Source organism: Melanostigma gelatinosum (genome assembly GCF_949748355.1).
Source record: "Melanostigma gelatinosum genome assembly, chromosome: 7".
Lineage (NCBI taxonomy): Eukaryota > Metazoa > Chordata > Actinopteri > Perciformes > Zoarcidae > Melanostigma > Melanostigma gelatinosum.
In genome coordinates, this window is record NC_136640.1 from 3557501 (window position 1) to 3577771 (window position 20271).

General features: G+C 46.1%; 1 protein-coding gene across 4 annotated transcripts in view; it reads left to right on the forward strand.

The window, feature by feature from the left end:
- The window catches only part of pax3b (paired box 3b), a 25674-nt gene extending 8718 nt beyond the window's left edge, over positions 1–16956 (forward strand). For 3 of the 4 annotated variants that reach the window (XM_079271187.1, XM_079271186.1, XM_079271184.1), the window contains exons 5-9: positions 6691–6890; positions 7413–7575; positions 8194–8408; positions 11385–11664; positions 15282–16956. In XM_079271187.1, coding sequence (XP_079127313.1) covers positions 6691–6890; positions 7413–7575; positions 8194–8408; positions 11385–11664; positions 15282–15316 — 893 coding nt within the window. In that variant the 3' untranslated portion in view covers positions 15317–16956. Of the gene's footprint in view, positions 1–6690; positions 6891–7412; positions 7576–8193; positions 8409–11384; positions 11670–15281 lie in introns of all 4 variants that reach the window. The other variant, XM_079271185.1, reaches the window with a different exon arrangement.
- Positions 16957–20271: the final 3315 nt, after the last annotated feature.

The following is a 20271-nucleotide window of genomic DNA, read 5'->3' on the forward strand; positions in this document are numbered from 1 at the left end:
ATTCTCTGCCAAAACCAGGAGTTCCTTAATATTTGCCATCTGAAAGTTGAGGGAAAGAACTAGGAAACTCAGATCTGCTCTCACTTGGTCATGAATGCAGCATTATACAGTACATTACCGCTACTCTACATGTCTCACTGGATCTTTTTTTACTTGAGTTTTTGCATTACAATTTAAAAAAAGGAGTTGTACCAGATCAGATTCCTTACTTTCCAAATTTCTATAATTTTTTTTAAGCATGACCACGATATTAAAGGGACAGTTCACCCCAAAATCAAAAATACCAATTTCTCCTCTTGCAGTGCTATTTATCAATCTACATTGTTGGAAGTGTTCAAGTTTTGTTTGCCTTCTTACCAATATGATATAACTATATATACATAGGGTATATATGTATATATATATATATATATATATATATATACATATTATATATGTAAAAATACACCTGAAAAACTCAACAGCGATGTCTTTTTCCAGAAATCCCGCCCGGTTACTCAAGATAGTCCACCGGCTTTGTTGTGACCAGTTTCATGTTGGAAATGTGTTTGTCTACAGTTGTGTTGTTGATGACGACCTGACATTTCCTTGAAAAGATGAATAGCTGTGGTAGTCAGTGGGGGGGGGGGGGGGCTGACAGAGAGATGAATCTGTCTAACATCCTCCTTGTTAGTGTAAAAAACAGAAAGAAAGCGTGAGAGTGACAGCTCACCTTGTTGGATTCCACCGCCGACTGGAGCTGTGAGTTCAAAGACGGAGAAGAACCGCAGGGGTCGCGGGGGGTCACTCTCCCCCGGCGCTGCACAGGAAACGGGGTTAGCAACACATTGAGCTCCGAACGACAGGTAACCACTTCCTGTTAACCCCCGACATCCTCCACAACGCCCATCATTCCTTTTGCTGACAGCCTCGCACACTTTGTCGTGTCATTTTTATTGATAGTTTGCTCACACCATTTTTTTTGTGTGTGTAATCACAACCCCATACATACACACACACACACACACACACACACAGCTATGGCACACTCTCGCTTACAGGGCAGCTGTGAAGGTTGAAACTCCTCCTTAGCAAGTCAAGTGAGTTCGCCCTCCCCCCCCCCTCCTCCCACACACAGCATCTTTTTTTTCTCAACCCACCAGAAAGAGTCACAGATGGGTCCATAAGCTGTCAGCAAAGCCATTATCCGGCCCAGCATCTGCCTGTCTTGACTTCTATATACTGTTTAATGCAGTCAGCCAGTCACTTAGTCCCCCGGCTCCTGAATGGGAGCAGCACGGTCGGCCCGCCCAAAATAAACGCTGCGTTTGTCTCCTCTGCCTTTTGTTTTGAGAGGGGTAGGTGGAGAGAATAGAGGGGGGGGGGCAATCACTATTACCCAGAGCCCCAGAAGAGTTACTCGGATGTCCGAAGAGGGGTGTAAACAGTTCGCATATGGCCTATCAATTCCCCCAAGCCCCCAAAATCCACGTCCCGCTTTCACTGCCTCTCTGTCTGTCTTGTGTAAAATGCTCAACGCGGTACTGTCTCCAAACAAAAACAGCAGCGCTGAACGTCTTTCCAACAGTCTGTTTCAGCTAAGCCCTCCATTCTCCTCCTTCCTCCCTCTCCGTCCTCGTTTTCCCTCCTCCCTGGGATGCCGCTGCTCGGTGGGATCCATTTTGGGGCTTTCTTGGCCCTCGGAGAGGTTGTTTTGGCTCGGAGTCCCGTGCCCTGTGTGCCTCTGAGGGCTTCAGTTTGGTTAAATTAAACAGTTTTCTTTTCTCCTCCAGCCCCAGCTACCTACCTCCCCCCCTCCCCCCCTCGTCTTTCCCAACTGCTCTTCTCTTATTTTGCGGCTTAATGCTCCTCGGCTCCCGGGCGATACCCCTTCTCAGATAATTTGACCCTTTTAAAGGCTCATATATTCTCATATTTCGATGAACTGACAAGAGCCAGCACCATGTCTGCAACCTCCTTCCTGCTCCTTTAAGCTGAGGTGGAGAAAAAGTATACAGAGAGAAGTCGAGTGTTTACAGGGGCCGTAAATACAGTATTTTAAGATATAGCATATGTGTAGCAGGCAGCGATACGAAGGCTAGAGTGGATAATTTGATTGGCTAAGGCTATTTGACGGTGCCAAATCGATGTGATCAGATCTTGGGGATAGCGAGGCGATGACGGCAAACGGGGCACTCTGGAACCACAGGTTTACAAGGTTGGATCAGATCCGGGGAGCGAGGAGGGGAGGGGGGAAAGGTCTCAGCCCTCTCGTCTTTCTCTTAAGCAAGAGAGGTAATTTACATCCTGATGCTGATTTGGCATTATGTTTCATCAGTACTAAGATCCTGTTGGAGAGTAGTGTGTGCGTGTGTGCTTGACCACACTGAAAGGCATGTGAGCTGTTGATGGACGCTGAATTGGAGACGCCTCGGGGTTGACAAGCTCGATTAACGTAGCCTCAAAAGTGTGTGTGGAATCGGGGAGGGAAAGCCCCGACAGGGTCATGTGCTCGGAGTGCTGCAAGTCTTTGTGTGTGTTTGTGAGCTTCGGGGGTGACTGGGTGGCTGCCCTCCGTCTTGGCACAAGTTTGCCACCGAAACACCCTCTTCACCCCACGCGTCCACCCCGTGGACCTTCATCACCTGCCTCTTCAATTTGCATCACATAATAATTAACTTCCTTTGGCTTGTTGTTGTTTTTGCAATCTCAGCTGAGCTAAGTGTTCAACGAACACAAACTAAATCCAGGAAGTTGCTGTGAGAAATGGTCGTATTAAAACTGTATAATTCTCTAATTGCTGACTTCAAAATGTAAGCATGTCAGAAAAATTATCATCTATCGGCAGAATAAGTTGCATTCACCCGAAAGCCACAGTAAAGGTTACTTCTAGGCGCTTCTATGTAAAATGTAAACGTATGGTGGGGGCCATCTTTTGCATACAAGGTTTTTGTGATTTCTGCCTTCCAATAACCATCGATTTAAAAGCAGCAAGTTGGTATTTTATTGGTTCTCACCCCGCTTTGTGTCCACATGCGTCCAAAAGTTTATTTCCATTGAAACAGGGAATGGTGTTCTTGTGATGAGGATCGCTCCAAACTGTTCACTGATAGAACTTATCTGTCATGAGCGCGGGCATCTTCTTAAAAAAGATGTGAGAAAACATAATACATCCCGATATAACTGAAGTGGACAGTAAATGGTTGAACCATGAATAAACATTACCATACAATAAGTATTTTAATTTGTATTATACACATTTTTTCACATCTTATTTTGACCTGTTAATCGTTCACAGTAAACCGATGAACGTATGCGTTTTTCCGAACGAGGCGCAAACACAGCCGATGGTTGATTTCTTACTTTTGACGAAGAACGGCGGCGAGGAGAGAAAACCGTAAAACCATGAAAGAGATGTTATTCTCTCAGAGTGAGCAAAGGAGGAGAATCATCGCGAGGGCGGTTCTTCCTTTCAGCTCAGCCGGTGTTCACAGCGTTGAGAACGGCCCACAAACAAGTGGATGAGCTGCGCTTCCGCCAACAACGTCAACAACAACAAAAACCAACAGATGCCCAGACGCACTATCCCCATGGGGACATTCACATCGGCAACAACGGCCCCTGTTGGCCTCTCGCTGCCCTTCTCACCCCCTCAGGTGCTCCTGGTTCCCTCTGGAGGAAGGGGGTGGGTTTTTTGGGGGGGGGAATGGGGGTTATAAATGCCCCCGGCTGTGCACCCATCTACCCCCCCCCCCCCCCCCCCGATCCCCTTTGCCGAGCCTCTTTACGCCCCCCCGCCCCCCACCCTTCAGCTCCCCCGTGGGGCAGGTGACAGCCCTCCACTGTGAAGGGCCGAAGGGAGCCATGACGGATTCCACAGATGGAGCGTGGAAATTGCGGGCAAAGACCTCGGCTCTGTGGAGCAACAAAGAGCCCCCGAGAGTCACAGAGAGAAATATGGGTGAAAAAAAGGGAGAGAGAGAGATGGGGAGACAAAGAGAGAGAGAGAGGGTGAGAAGGAGGGAGGAACGAGAGAGGGAGGAGAAGGTGGTGCTTGTTTAAGGAGGGTGGCGTGCGAAAAAAGTTTGTGTTGGCGAATCAGGAGTTTGCTGTTGTTTTGAAGTGAAAAATGAAGCGTGGCTTTATTTTTTCATACATGCTGACAGACATATTTACCAGCCAGTGTTCTACCCGTCAGCCGGTGCGTTTCCCCTCTTGCTACCATAATCATCTTTATCATTTCTCCCCATTGTCCGTATCTAAACATCAAGCGATGTAGCGATGTGACAAAGCGGGGTAAAACCAACGAGCCCGCCTCAGCCCTCCGTCAATGATCCGACTCGGGATCGTAAGACGACGAGACTCCCGAGGCTCCAGAGGCTCCAGAGGTGCCACTCTGTCGCTTCTTCTGAAAAGCTCTGGAAACCCCGGTAGCAGTCACAACCGATAGGTAATTCCAAAGTGATTAAGGATTTCCCCCCGGCCGCCTCAGCTTTCCCAGGACCCAAATCCCTGTGAAATGCCGAGGAACGTTGCATGCTGCTCTAGTTCGGGGAGGGGAAGGGGAGCGAGGAAGCATTCCTGGCCACCCTCCTCCGTGCAGGAACTGGAGGGGGAGGCTGCAAAAAAAAAAGAAGAAAAAAAAAAGGCCTCATCTCTTGTTTTTCAGCCGTGCCGTCCAAAAACTCCTAAGCTATCCGAAGCGAGCTGAATTCCTTCCCCCGCCATCGAAAACACGAGTCCTGTGAGCGACGTGGGCCTGCCTAACTAGAAAGCTTTTTGTCGCAGCACTGCTGTGAAGTTCCAAAACAGCTGACGAAACGGAGTCTTAGTCCACGGTGGCCATTTTGAAATGTCTTAAAGTGTTAAAGTCTCACACACCGGTAGATAAAGAGCTAGAAATCGACAAGTGCAAAACTGTGATACTCAGCAGAGGCTTAAGGCAATGCCGCCACCCCCCCCCCACACCTTTGAAAATATTTTACTTATTGCCTCCCTCATGCTTGATGTTTCTTTACCAATTTGGCCCTAATGCGTGTTAAGTTGACTCCCACTGCTATTGGTGTTGCAAGGAGAAAACCGCCGAAGGGGGAGAGAGGATCAGTTTCACATGAGGGGCCCTGAGATATTTGGATTCTCTTGTATTTTATTGTTGCATCTGAGGGGGAACTAATACAGTGTTGGTGCACAAAACTTCCCCTACGCTGAGGGGGAATTCATTAAGTGTAACACAAAAAAGACGAAACAAAGTGGGTGCTTTGGCCTTGGTGGACTTGAGACGGGAGCCAGCGGAGTGTTTGAAGTGGTGAGCGGAGAACCGAGCCGATGGAACGCAGCTCACTACAGTGTTGATGCAGATCTGAGGCTGAGACAAAGAGGAGGAACACAAAAGCGGTCACATAAGATCACTGCAGCTCAGCCAGGCCCACCATCACGAGTCAGAAATACAATAATGTGTTTCTTATGTATATTTGTAGGCGGATGTAAAATGGTTAGACAACATTGTAGTTATACTTTGTGTTTTTGTTATCGAGCACTTCTGGTTTGGACAATTTTTTTTGGGCCATTTTCCATTTTTTCTGATATTTAGACGACAAAATCAATTCTTCAAAAATGAATAGGGAATGAAACTTTTTGCACTGAGGGGTTATTTTGTGTGTGTGTATCAGACATTAGGGGATTCAACATATTATTAGCTTGACATTAGACTCTCGTATAATAAGTAATAATTTGTCGTGTTCTAGTTAAGACTTGAATTCTGAGATATCTTTCTTCATCACTGTAAATAAAGAACTCTCTTTTTTCTCACCAAACTGTTTATGCCCCATTTAGACTCTGGACTTGACGACTTCTATCTTGAGACTTGAGACTGACTGTGAGATCTGATTATCACTTCCAGAATATAGCTGCCGCAGAAGTACTGAATACTGAATACTGGTGACGAGACAGAGAGAGGGAAGAAAGAGCGATTTGACAAACTGATTCCCATCTACTCGGTTTTTAGAAAAGCAGACCAGCATTCACCTGACTGAACAGTTTGTCCTTCATCCAGGCAGCCGCTGCTACTGTCCACACACACACACACACACACACACACACACACACACACACACACACACACGCACACACACACACACACACACACACACACACACACACACACACACACACACACACACACACACACACACACACACACACGCTCAAAGAATGGCCCCTGGATCCAAATTAGCCTTTTGTGTGGCTTTTAGTCCCCCTGTGGTGCCCTGGGAATCTCGTCCACTGGGATTATTCCTGAGGCTCAGAATATTCCTTCTGAATGGAGGTCTGTTTGGCCACAAGACCACGAGGGGGACCGATATGCCTTATGGTGCATGTTTGTGTGTGTGTGTGTGTGTAAAGAAAGGAAATAACCCATCAAGTAAACAAAGCAGAGAGCAAATTAGTTGACATTTTCTGAATGTTCCAGCCCTTCTTATCACAATAATCCACCTCCAGCACCATGAGGCGTCTTATAACAGCAGCATGTTTGCTCCTCGACAGAGTTTCAAACGTTAAAAGTTCACGATTTAAAGAGTTAACCTGTAAATCTGCGTGTGTGTATGTGTGGATCAGGAAAAAAACATCAACTTTGCCTGATTAAAAACTCAATGTTTGGGGAAAAATAAAATCCTGTTTTCTTATTTTTCCTTCTCCTTTTGTTTTGAGCAGCGAGTCACTCCGACGAGGGTTCGGACGTGGAGTCGGAGCCCGATCTGCCGCTTAAGAGGAAACAGCGGCGCAGTCGGACCACCTTCACGGCGGAGCAGTTGGAGGAGCTGGAGAGGGCCTTCGAGAGGACCCACTACCCCGACATCTACACCAGGGAGGAGCTCGCCCAGAGGGCCAAACTCACCGAGGCCAGGGTCCAGGTACGTGGACGACGCATCAACACCACGCGCACTGACATTTAAGAACTGCAGAGAGTGAAAAGCAGATTCGTAGCTCGTGAAACACAGGAATTCCCATGATGGGTTTGCGAAAAATGTTTTTATAAGCTCGAGGGTTGTGAGTTCGACCTCAGCTTCACGAGGAACCATGAAATCCTTCAACAGGAGTGAACGTGTTTACAAGACGGCAGCTCACACTTTCACTGGCTGACCTGACACACCAGCATGCACTTAATGACCCATCACTCACATCCCTCACACACACACACACACACACACACACACTCACACACACACTTTTACACCTCATGGTTTTATACACACTCCGACCGTTTAAAGGCAACCTGCTGATCTGTTTGCGGCACACAACCGCATAAAAACACACTCACACACACACACACACACACACACACACACACACACACACACACACACACACACACACACACACACAGACACACACACACACTGTCTGATCGAACGTCGTCATCGTCGTCCCTCTAGGTTTGGTTCAGCAACAGGCGGGCGAGGTGGAGGAAGCAAGCGGGAGCCAGTCAGCTGATGGCGTTTAATCACCTGATCCCAGGAGGGTTCCCACCTTCAGCCATGTCCAGCATCGGCTACCAACTCTCTGACAGCCCCTACCCCCCCTCATCGTTAGCACAAGGTAAGAGACGGGACTCGCTGCTGCAATAATGCGGTTCAGAGTGTTCATTCTAATAATAAACTACATGTGAGGGGAGGGGGAATGAGAGAAATCATCTCGTTTTCAAAAAAGTCTCGAGCCAAAATCTAGCCGAGAGACATGTCATCATTTATTTAAGATTAAAAAAATATGTTGTATTTACAAAGTACAAAACTTTTCTGATGGCTTTTATTTTGAGGCGCTTTTTTGAAATCCATAATTTTATATTTAAAATAAGTATATTTTGACAGAATTATTGCTATTTCCTGCCTAACTATTCTTTATTTGTTGAAATGTTTTGTTGGAATTGTTTACGGTAATTTAAATCACCTTCATGAGAAATAATTTTTATATAAAAACTTAAACACTTCTGAACATTTACTCTTCATACATTACGAACAGACGTGTTTTTAAATGTACGTTTATTTAGAATCCAGCAGTTTTGCTTCGACTTAAGTGAAAATGAAACACAGGAACAACACCTCTGCTAGAGTGGGACGCTTTGGTTTTAATTGCACTTTCCCTGATCCAGGTTCCAGCAGCCTACCAGTTATGTTTTGCAACTTTTTAACTGACTTTTCTCCGCGATGCCTTCCGTAGTGTCGGAGCCCCCCAGCACGTTGCATCGGCCCCAGCCCCTCCCTCCGTCCTCGGGCCACCAGGCCGGCGGCGGCGGAGGGCAGGTGGAAGGAGGCTCTCCCTACTGCCTTGCCTCCGGACGCCACTCCTTCTCAGGCTACTCGGACAGCTTTGTGAGCGCCGGAGGACCGGCCAACCCCATGAACCCCGCCCTCGGAAACGGACTCTCCCCACAGGTGGGACCACGGTGTTTGAGCAGCTTAAAGTCCGGCATTGAGTATTTAATAGATTAATATAATTAAACTCTGCTTTTCAAAGGAAATCTGTTGAGACAAGTTGATTTGATTCCATATAAATACTAATAATCTGAAACACAAGCACTGCTTTGTGTTTTTTGTGCATGTATTAGTTTGACAGGAGTAAGACGTGTGTGTTTGACTCGTGCCTCCAGAGCCTGAGATAGTTTTACTTCCACGGATATCACAGCCGAGCTTCAAATTAGATTTGAACATGATTTTCAAAGCACACGATCTCCCGTCAGACACACAGCCGCACACTAAACACAGAGAGCTCTAAAAAGTCAAACACTCTTCTCAAGTAATATTTCGCCCACGTGTCAAAGACGCTTACCGATTCATCCCCTCGCCTTATGAACTATACGCTCTGCGATCGCCCCTCGGCTGTACTGGAGGATCGCCGTCTGAAGGGGCGGGGGGAGGGGAGTAGGATGACTCTAGAAGGACAGAGGACACTTGAGTGTGTGACAAATGAGAAGTGAAAAGACAATTACAGCCAATTATCCAGGCATGAAGTCCCAAGGTCTCCGCACCTAGACAGAGGGTACAGCAGAGGAGACGGAGGAGTCAGAGACCCTAACGGGCAGAAAATGAGATTTCAGCCCCGGCTCGGTCCGACTCCTCAAGAGAACGGGCCGCCGCCGCCGCCGCCGCCGCCGCCGCCGCCGCCGCCGCCGCCGCCGCCGCCGCCGCCGCCGCCGCCGCCGCCGCCGCCGCCGCCGCCGCCGCCGCCGCCGCCGCCGCCGCCGCCGCCGCCGCCGCCGCCGCCGCCGCCGCCGCCGCCGCCGCCGCCGCCGCCGCCGCCGCCGCCGCCGCCGCCGCCGCCGTGTGAGGACGGAGACGAGCTAGCTCGCACGAACACCCTCACCCTCACGCTCCTCATTTCAGGGACACACACGTACGCACTGTCGATAATCGATCACCTCCGTGACGTTTCGAGGATCAGTTAAGGATTTTGCGACATCTTTTACTCAAATAGTACACGACATGGTTGAGCAGCACGGCTAAGTCAGCTCCTCAGCCTTCTCTTTCGATTGGAAGATTGATTGCTGTACTTTTTTAAATTATTATTTCCAATACAGAAGCAACAAGCACTTTTTTATTTGCAAATAAGTTCACACTATTTTTAGATTTTTGGCCATTTTCTTGTATGTGTTTGGGACAATAAGTGTGCGTCGTGACAGGAAGTTCTTCCTCTCAAACAATACTTTGTGCAGAGTTGGTCCTCGTGCTTTTATGTTTGCACACTGAACATGCTTTCAAACATGCTGCTGCATGCACACAACAGGAACTAACCACGTAGGCGGCTAGACGTATACGTGCACAAACGGGGCTCCGTGCCGTGCAGCCCCGAGGGAAGCGTCTCGTGATTGCATTCTCAAAATGTTTGCCTCGACATTCCTCCACCAGAAAGCTCTAAAGTTCTACTTTATCTGTCTATATTTCGTACAGAGGGGGAAGGAATGTCTTGTCTCAAGATGTTTCGCCCCAACCGTCCCGACATTCTTCCCATGCTAAGTCCTGGACGCACTGATTCAGGGCCGCGGGCGACGGCAAGAGGTCCAATATGAAAGAGTCTGGATGGGCCGGCCAGCAGGCATGTCATGAGGCAGGGAGAGAGGCTCGGGAGAGAGAGGGACGATGGGTATCGGCTAAAGAGAGGCAAACAGACACCAACCTAGAATCTGTTACTTTTAAAGAGCATGCCTCCCCTTCTGTGGCTTATTTCAGCCAAAGTGTGTCCTCACTTTCTCTCTGTTTGATCCAAACCCTCCAAACGCAGGTTCATGTCTTCAGGAAAACGTTACCCGGCACGAGAGGAAACACAAACTCCCCTCTCCAAATCAACATGGACTCCTCCATTCACCTCCCCTACTTGGGAAATGATTTAAGCAGGACCATATGTACGTGTGGATGTGGAATAATATGTCACTTAGAGGACCCAAAGAGCAGCGTACCTGCTTCTTATTAGGACAACTGGAGGAGCCTTGAGGCCTTCGCTCTGTTGAGAAGGGAGGCGGGACACGATGCATTTAGAGGTAGCAGATTCAGTTAAGAGTTACTTTCATAAGTAATAAAGCCGGTCTTGATTTCTTATTAACGGTTTGCTGAGGACTTTGAATGTGGACAGGTAAAGTCAGAGAGCATTGAAGGGGGGGGGGGGGGGGGGAGGTCGGCGGTAAGTCTGTTTTTGAAAACCAGTTGAAACACTTTCCCCCGCGGGCTCTTTTCCGTCCTTTGCTGGCCAACGAATATTCCCCCAAATTTGATTATCTGGTCGCTAATAAAGACCAGGTCAAGAGCTAGCGGCTTTCTAGAACTGCTAAAATCGACTCTATCACGCAGACCTTTCTCCTTTGTGTTATCTTTGCCGGCATATCTCTCGCCGAGATAAGTCGTTATCTTGCGCCACGGGTTTTTTGTTGGAGCGGTGTCAAAAGGGAATTTTAGAGTAAGTGGAACCACGGGTCTGAGACAAATTGCTTAATTCTTCCTCTCTGGTGCTATCTCTGTCTGGAAACGGGCTCTTTTGATGTCTGCGACGGGGGGATTTCCTATGTGTGCTTGACTCGGCGTCTGTGTTGATACATTTTGCCCCCTCCCAGTGCTTGTAGACGAAAAATGAGAGCTATTTAATACGTTGTAAGGCCTTGTCCGAATCTAAAAACACAACAGAGAACATCCCCATTTTCTTTGCAGGCTAGGTTTTGGGTCGGGGCCGATCACTGATTCAAAAAAATAAATAATCCACATAATTCCATCGATAAAGTCTCCATGAGCAAACATAGAGAAGGGGATGAACCCAGTGTGTTCTGCTCATGTTCAACTCAAGTTAACCGTATTAGTCTGACTGACATTAGAGCCGCTCACAGCTGAACGCTCTCCTTCATTCCTTCTCTCTCTCCCTCCCATCAGGTGATGGGTCTGCTGAACCCGGGCGGCGTGCCGCACCAGCCCCAAAGCGACTACGCCATCTCCCCGCTGACGGGTGGCCTGGAGCCCCCCGCCGGCATGGCCACCAGCTGCAGCCAGCGCATGGACCACATCAAGGGCCTGGAGGGCCTCACCAGCGTTCCCTCCATGTCGGCCCTGCCCTCCCTGCCCAGCTCCCAGTCCTACTGCCCCGCCTCCTACAGCTCACCGGGCTACACCGTCGACCACGTGGCGTCCTACCAGTACGGCCAGTACGGACAAAGTAAGGTCAATAGACTCCGCCTTTTTATTCTCACCTTTTGCTTCCACATCCACACCTGCAGGAACCAATTTAAAATGCATACCGTTTACTCATTTACTAAAATAAAAAAACAATCAAGAGCTTCACAGAGCTGTTAATGAAAGAGAATGAGCTTCAGCTATATCGGGTGCAATAAATGTATCGTGCATTGTCCCTACAATTAATGTAGTAATTTAATTATTAAATACATAAACCATGTTCTGGTTGGTCAAGGTGGAGCAAATTTAATTACGATTTTTGAACGATTTTTTTGTGGGCATTTCATGCTTTTATTTGATATTGAGAGCGGAGAGAGAGAGAGAGAGAGAGAGAGAGAGAGAGAGAGAGAGAGAGAGAGAGAGAGAGAGAGAGAGAGAGAGAGAGAGAGAGAGAGAGAGAGAGAGAGACTGGAAATGTGGCGAAAGCGACAAATGTTTCCGGCCCGACCATTTGCTGCTCAGGTCATTTTGCAACCTGACCGATCGGCTGCTGTTTTAACCACCGTGTAAACTCTCGGGTAGTTTAATCTAAAACAATGCGTCATATTTTATGAGCTCATCATATGTTTTGTGTGTAAAAATCGTCATTTACTAATAAATGGTAGCTGTAGCTCTCGAATAAGTCAAAGTACAGTCAGTAAATACAGCACAATTTTATAAAGTACAATATTTTCCTCCAAAATGTAGCAGAGTAGAAGTATGAAGTAGCATGAAACAGAAATACTTTGGTCAAGCCAAGTACTTTAAAATTGTACTCACCAAGTAAACCACTGTCAGCTGCCCCGATTCACACGTAGTTTATAATCTTCAGGTGATGCTTGACATCAAAGAATGCGACACATTTTCCTGACATGAAAACTTGAATCACATTGAACGTTGAAGGGCTGATGAGCTTCATGTATTTCTGTCTGAGAGCGTTTGAGATCGGATAAATGACATTTTCAGTCGTTTCAAAGTTCTTCATGCTAAATGTAGTTTGAACAAACTAAATGGGAATAAAGCGGTGGAAACACTGACGCAGCATGACGGTGTGAAGATGACTGGGAGTCAGTGATGATTAGCATGTTTTGTTGTGATGAGTTTTACAAAGCGCTTGCTTCTGCGGCTCTTCGCAGTTGCTGAAATGTTGAATGTAACTTGTGTTACATATTTGTGGATATCCTGGTTTCAGGGCTTCAAACAACAAAGCCAAAGGATTGTTTTTTTTTTTTTAAATATATGACCGTAAGCAATTGGAAGAGTTTTCCAATTTCAGATGAAAATTTGAGTCCACCGATACAGTGTATGTTCTGCTATTCAGACACGTAACTTGTAACCGCACAATTCCTCGCTTTGATTCCAGGGATGGGGAAGAAAAAGAAGCACAACACAGGTTGCTGCAGGTTCTGCTTGTTAAAGGCAGCTGACATTTCTTCGCGGGGTCCAATCATGCAGTCTCGAGTGTTGGGGTTAATTGTGCGGATCTGATTCCATCTATGAAGCGATCAGCCCGGCGCTGATACAGAAATCTGCGGTTAGGCAGGCGGCAGAGTCGGCTCCCATCAGGGTGAGGAGTAGCTCCGGCGGTGACTGCTGGCCCTCCTCGGACTGTTAGGGAAACCTACCTGTCCAGCAGCGGGAGTCACTTCACATTACCGTCACCTGAAGGGTTGAAATCAACTTCAAACAAGCTTTGGAGGGCAACGTCGTTCTCCGTCACAGCGTGATTACAGCGGGGGGGGGGGTTGACCAATCAGGTTCATCCACTGACCTTGTGGCGACCTGGACACAAAACCCGGGGCCCTTCAAAGACAGCGTGGCGGCGGCGGCCCGGCGAGTCTGACTGCGTGTAGCTCCGCGTGTATCGAATGAATATCTGACTTAATATCCGAGAGCGGCGAAACGTCTAATGAAATATCTCGGTCGGATATCTCAAAGTGAACAGAATAAAGAATTAGGACGACACACGTGGAAAAGCCTCTGGCATGTGGCACCGTGCACGTACACACACACACACACACACACAAGCTGAAAGGCAGCCACCAGGACAGCACGCGCACCCACGTACACCTCCGCAGCGTTACAAGCGCCCAGCGCTCCATCTTGATGTGATTAATCAGTGCGACTGGATAGCCGGTGTGCGGTTGGGTTTGGAGCTGCAGAGGAAAGGTCCTTTCTGGGGGTGGACGGATCCTAATAGCCTCTGGCAGGGCAGGCGATTAGAAACAGGTGCTAGGACTGAGGTCAGCTGGGGAAGCAGTGGTGGAGGCCGCTGCTCCAGGGTTCCAGTGGAAGCGGCCCGCGCACGACATGTAGCTCTCCACTGGACCGCCTCTCGGAAACTACAGCGGTAATCCACCAAATACTTGTTTTGCTTTTATTTAGGCAACGTCTCTGTTGCTAAGCGGGCCGTGTTTTCTTCGTGTTTTGTTGTTGCGCGGCACGTTTTGCAGCGGTTACCCGTCAGTCCTGAATCTTTCCGTTTGGATTTTCTGGCGTTTCTTTACCTGTTCCGGCACGGTCACGTCTTCCTGGAACGGAGACGATAAGACACGTCACTTCCTGTGTGTCGGAGCAAATATCTGCAACCACAATGCACGCTAGAGTAAAAATAGTTTATAGATCTGTTTGGGGCCTTCTTTATCCGCTCAAAAGACGTTTTCTACTTGCTCATAACCATGATCTTTTGAAGTGATGACATGTTTACACGTAGCTTCTCTTTTGGGTCTCCAGACTCCGGCTGTAAAACACGGTTTAACACAAAACAATCGATCTTCATCTCCTCTGTATCTGTGATCGGTGTCACCGAAACAACAAAAGGCATATTTGTTCATGCATATAACATAAAACATGGCACATTGTATTTTTTGGTAATTTCCATATTTTGTCACCTTCATCAAAAATGCAAGAAAAGTGTGAGAGAAAATAAAGTTGTACCACTTCAAACCTTTTCTATAAATTGAGTTTTAATCAATGCATTTAAAATGTATAGAAATATTAGATGATGGTATTTTTAAATTGTACTTATTTACTACATAGATGCACAGAATGTACATTATTCAGAAACCCATTGCTAGCAGCGTAGAGGAAGCTTTAAAGCAGCCTTCAGCCACGTCAGGAAATAACATTTAAGTCAACACTGAACTGAATACATGAACGATAACAAGTCCACATTTATAAAACATTTTAGAGACTTTTTCGCCGTCAGGTTAAACATTTCTTGGGGGCGGGACTTGAGTATTATGTATCACTCAGCACTAGCATGCATAATTATGTCCCTTTTATCATACTCTGGTTATAAGATTCTGAGCTTCTGAGTGTGAAAAAAAAGCTCGTCTTTGACCTTACACCCCGAACCACTGTTAGCACATGCTATGCTAACAATAGCCATATGTGAGGGGAATGTCATGCTAAAACATGTGTCCAAAATTTATTGCGGCTATATATCTCTTTTATCATCTCTACATTTTCTTTTGGGAAATCCCTTTTCACTGACAATTGAATAACTGTTTCATCCCTTCTTCTTCTTCTTCTTCTTCTTCTTCTTCTTCTTCTTCTTCTTCTTCTTCTTCTTCTTCTTCTTCTTCTTCTTCTTCTTCTTCTTCTTCTTTTGTTTTACAGATGCCCTTTCTTATCTGAGGCCTGAGATCTCCTGATCGTGAGCTTCGGACTTGGCAGAGGGACATTTTGCTTGTACAGCGAAGGAAATGTTTTACGATCTGGACCAAATTAAATTTTGCTACCATTTACCGGGACACATTCTCTCCTCTGCAGGACATTTTTATTATTAATTCTTGTTGGAGAAATGGACAAAAAAAGAAAAAGAAGGGACCACAAGAAGGAATATCAGACCAAAAAACTTTCCACTGACTGTGAAGAAAAAGCTGTTGTTCGACTGTGAACGCTGCATCGGCGTTCTGTAGATGAACGGCAGAGACGTCAGCGCTTACTGAGGTTGGAGCAGCGGAGCTCTGACCATCTACAGGCTCCTCCACGGACCAAGACACCATCCGTGGACTCTCGCGGGTCTTTGTGAGGACAGCGAACCCAAATCTCTTTCGTCATAATCTGCCAGCCTTGGAAAATGTTTACATATCTTCGGGCCACATGAGTACATATGAAATTCCCATGTATCCCCAAGTTGTATCTGCTGAAAGGGGAAAAAGAAAAAGGCTTTGTTGATTTTGTTTGATTTTTGCATTTATTTGAGATCTCCGCATCTCACGCTTGGAGAGAAATTCCAGAGACGGAGAAAACAAAGGTGAGCATGAGAATCTGTGCGGTTTTATTGCATCAGAAACTCTTAATGTACACCACAGCTGTACTGCAGCGAAGGTTCATTCAAACATTCCTCCCCCCCCCCCCTCTCTCGATCCTCTCGCCTTTCTCCCTCTGTCTCATTGATGTTTCGGACAGTGAGGCAGGAGGGATCTCGGTCCTTTTGTAGTTTTAGAGAGCGACTCGGTGGAGGTCAGGGGGTGACTTTAGGGAAAGTGACAGATGAGAGAGCAGTAGAGGAGGGCGGCGGAGAAGTGGCTTTAGAGGAAGGGGGGAGGGGGGTGATCGATCACAGGGGTTAAAAACCCTTTAAAGATCCTCTCCAAGCCACCAGGTCACAAGTCACGACCGAGAGAGTTTTAGACTAAAGACAGCCATTCTGCCAGCTGACCAGAAGTGCAATATCATGTATCTTTAGAGTCGACCTCACCATTAAAACAACAAAAAAAAGGTCCAACGAAACACTTTGGATTCATTCTCTGGAACTAGTTTGGGACAAAAAGGAACAACACATGTGCCTTTGAAGGCTCTTGGGTCCAAGACAAATATGAAACATTGCTAATCCTGCTGTCAAAGCACACCGCGGACCACATTTGTAAGGACTTAAGTCAGTGTGGTGTCACGAGGAAAAGATCGAAATCAAGGGAAATGCCAATGTAAACAGAAAATAACCAGGAATGACGAAGCCAAAACCGTACTTTATCTTTCATTTCTTTTTTTCTGTTTTTCCGTTTTGCATATGCTATATATAATAATAATTAGGTTTCATTCTGGACATATTTATTGTCTCAAAATGTTCTGTATGTCGACGGTGTCGTAAAAAAAGAAAACAAAATCCCCCACAATGTACAAGTGAGTGGTAATACTTTCTCCGCCAAACTACGAGGGCCTTCACCAGCGCTCTGGTTTTGTTCGTCCGTCTGTCTGTTAGAGTGAAACAGTCCTTTCATTCCTTTGATATATTTTTTTGTGTTATTTGACAAAGCGATATGACATAACGTCACGTGTACAAGCGCATTATCACGACTATTTATAATAAAATAAAAAACGTCTGAAAATAGCTGCCTCTGCTGTCTCATTCTTTGTTGTTGTTGTTCATCTGGTGGTTAATTACTGAATAGAGTCTTTGTGTGTGTTTGTTGTTTTTGCCACGACACGAGAAAAAAGAATGCGATTGACTCTAGAACAGGGGTGTGAAACTCATCTCCACTCTGGGCCACATCAGCATCACGGTCCCTCAAAGGGCCGGTTGTAACTGTAAGACTGTAGAACTAACTTCTCCCCAACATGTTGTTAAATAACTCTCTCTGCATTTGATTATTGTTTATTCAAGTGTAAACATATTGTACATGCAGTTATATCAATGAAAAATGATATTTAAACACATTTCTGTTATTGTAACATAAATCGTTTTAATTGAGGGTTAAGAAACCCACATTACTCTATCAAAGATCAAACTATTAAAGAAAATAACAAAGACAAATATCAAACACGAGTTATGACATTAACTTTGTTCAAAGCTGTTTGTTCACCTCTCTGCATCACTAATGTTCCTCCCTGTCGTCGTCCTGTGCATGCAGCTTCATCCAAGAGCTGCTCACTGAGAGTCAGGTCTGATGAACATGGATAGATGATGTATCCGTGTTGTCTGTGCTTTCATCAGCAGTTCATTAGAAACACAAGTACCTGCTCGTCTCTTAGCTAGCTGTGTTGTTAGATTGCTGCTAGTTCATCAACTCGGTCTGCGATGGTGTTTCTTCACAAACTGACATTTGTAAAAGTCTGTATCTGGTCGGAGCTCTGCTCACATCCTTCAGCATGCACTGGGCTGTAGCTGTGTAAATATATTCTGCTGTGATTGCAGTCTGCCTTTTAATTCTTGGACAGTTTGATGTTTTTCTTGGAGGGTAAATTTAGCTCCGTGTTTGGTGTCAAAATGCCGACGTGAATTGTATCCTTCATCACCGACACGCCTCATAACACAGAAGACAGACACGTTGTTCTCCTTGAAGCACAAACATGTATTCGCTTTCACATCTTTCATTACATTTTCTTCCCTCTGCATCAATTTTTCTCTTCGTGGACATTTTGGGATTATTTGTGGATCTTTTTCAATCGTTTCAAACCACTTTACGGGCTGTTGCCTCTCCTGTCCACCTGTTGTGATAGTTTTAATGTCGGTACACAGACAACATGCTATCTCATAATTTCAACTTTCTATCTCATAATTTCGACCATGGGGATACTTTTATTTTCAAGTCTAACTAAATTATTTTTCCAAAAAAAGAAATAAAAAAATAATTCTTTTTTTTTTTTTGCTGGCGGATTCGCGGGCCACATAAAATGACGTGGCGGGTCGGATTCGGCCCGCGGGCCTTGAGTTTGACACATGTGCTCTAGAAGAATACCACGAGCACTCGGAGACAAATGTGTACTTTCCGAAGGCGTTCATGAACCCTCCAACCAAAAATAGGCCCGGACGAATCGGGATCACCAGACCTTCGTTTTGACACTGAACACAACAGGCTTTCCTCACAGACGGCTGTAAATGCTCCAACATCTGCATTGGTGTGTATTAATACCCCCCACCCCCACGCCCACTACTGTAACAAACTGACTTTTGTTTAACAACCTCTGCAATGAAGAAGCCTTAAAGCGTTTTTGGACAAACGGCAACCCTCCAAATAAACCTCTGCAACCCATCCAGCCTGCTTGCACACACAGGGCCCACTCTGTGTGTGTGTTTGTGCACCACACGCATTCATTATGTTCATGTTCACATATAGTTTCTGTCTGTGTGTGTGTGTGTGTTCGTGCAGCCTGAGGGTATTGAGCCTAATTATAACATTCTTCTGATTAATCGTGTCTGCTTACAGGCCTCGGAGGGGCGGGGCCACGCGCTCTATAAATAAAGTCTAAGTCAATAACAACGTCAAGGATCACTCATAGTCTTGTCAGCTCTGTTTGCTAAGCCCCAATAATTCAGCCAATGAGAGGACACAGAGACACACGCGCCAGCAAACACACACACACACACACACACACACTGGAAAAGTACAAGCAGAGTGGCGCTCTAATCACCTGCGGCGCTCACAAACACTCCTGCGGATACACACTTACAGGCGTGCAGATGTGAACACACTGCATGTAGGTACATTTGGACACACACACGCACACGCACACACGCACACTCACACACTGTTTGCTTTCTTAATCAGTCCATACCATTAAAGATGAAGACAAATCACACCTGTGAAATTCCAAAGCTCAGACATTACTTTTATTAATGAACCCTCCCCGGCACTGAAAAGAGTATTATTTCTTTAACACGCCCCAGAGTGAGATAAATGGAACTATTTTAATGGCATTTCATACCGTCAGATCATGACAGATTTTTGGATTGTCGGACCCTCGTCTGGCAGCTCCACACACATGGCTGTATTCAAATAAATCCAAATTAAACAAGCAGCCTTTATTCTTCAGAAGATATGTACGTAAGATTCACCCCAAAAGATGGAAATAAAAAAACATATATGTTCCAAAAACAAAGATAAGCCACTGGCCACGTGTGCGTGTTAGTCTTACAAATGTGTTTGACTTTTTCTTCAACTTTTTTGTACACAAAATAGTCTCGTCTCTCCGAGCTCCTTGACAGCCTTTAAGTTCACACCTTGTTGGCTCTTTGCTACAATATCGTTACTCATCAAGCCGTTAATTCATTAAACGTTCTGCAAAGTGTGAGGCGATGGTTTTAAAGACTCTCCCGCTGAGACAAATATGCTCCTGCTGTGCTCGTATAGACTTCTGAGTGAAATGAATGTAGTAAAGTGGAGGAAGTAAAAACATTTCCAACGTAAAACCCCCCCATAACACACACACACACACACACTGAGGGAAACACACGTGTAGCGTTGTATAAGCATGTGATCCAGTAACTTTAGACAGCCCCCTGGGTTAAAGAATTTGTTTTTTTCTTCGGTGTTGTGATCTAACATGACCTCCAGATCACGCCAGCAGCTGCTTCTGTCATTCTCAACACGTTACATGTGTTTGAACCCTTTCCCCGATCGACTACGTCTGCATGCGACTATTTGTTTGGGTGCACTCAGTAGATAACGTGAAAAGAATAGTTTGGAGAGAAACCCGTTGATTGGCGTAGAAGGTGTTTTCGGTTTGAATCGGATCACCGGCTGGCTGGTGTTTGCATGTTCTACCCGTGTCGGTGAGTGTTTGCCCCAGATGTTCAGGTTTCCCTCTACTGACCAAAAACAGGAAAAATGGAAAAACAAGCTTGATGATTGTGAACGTGTCCGTCTACATGTGGGCCCTAAAC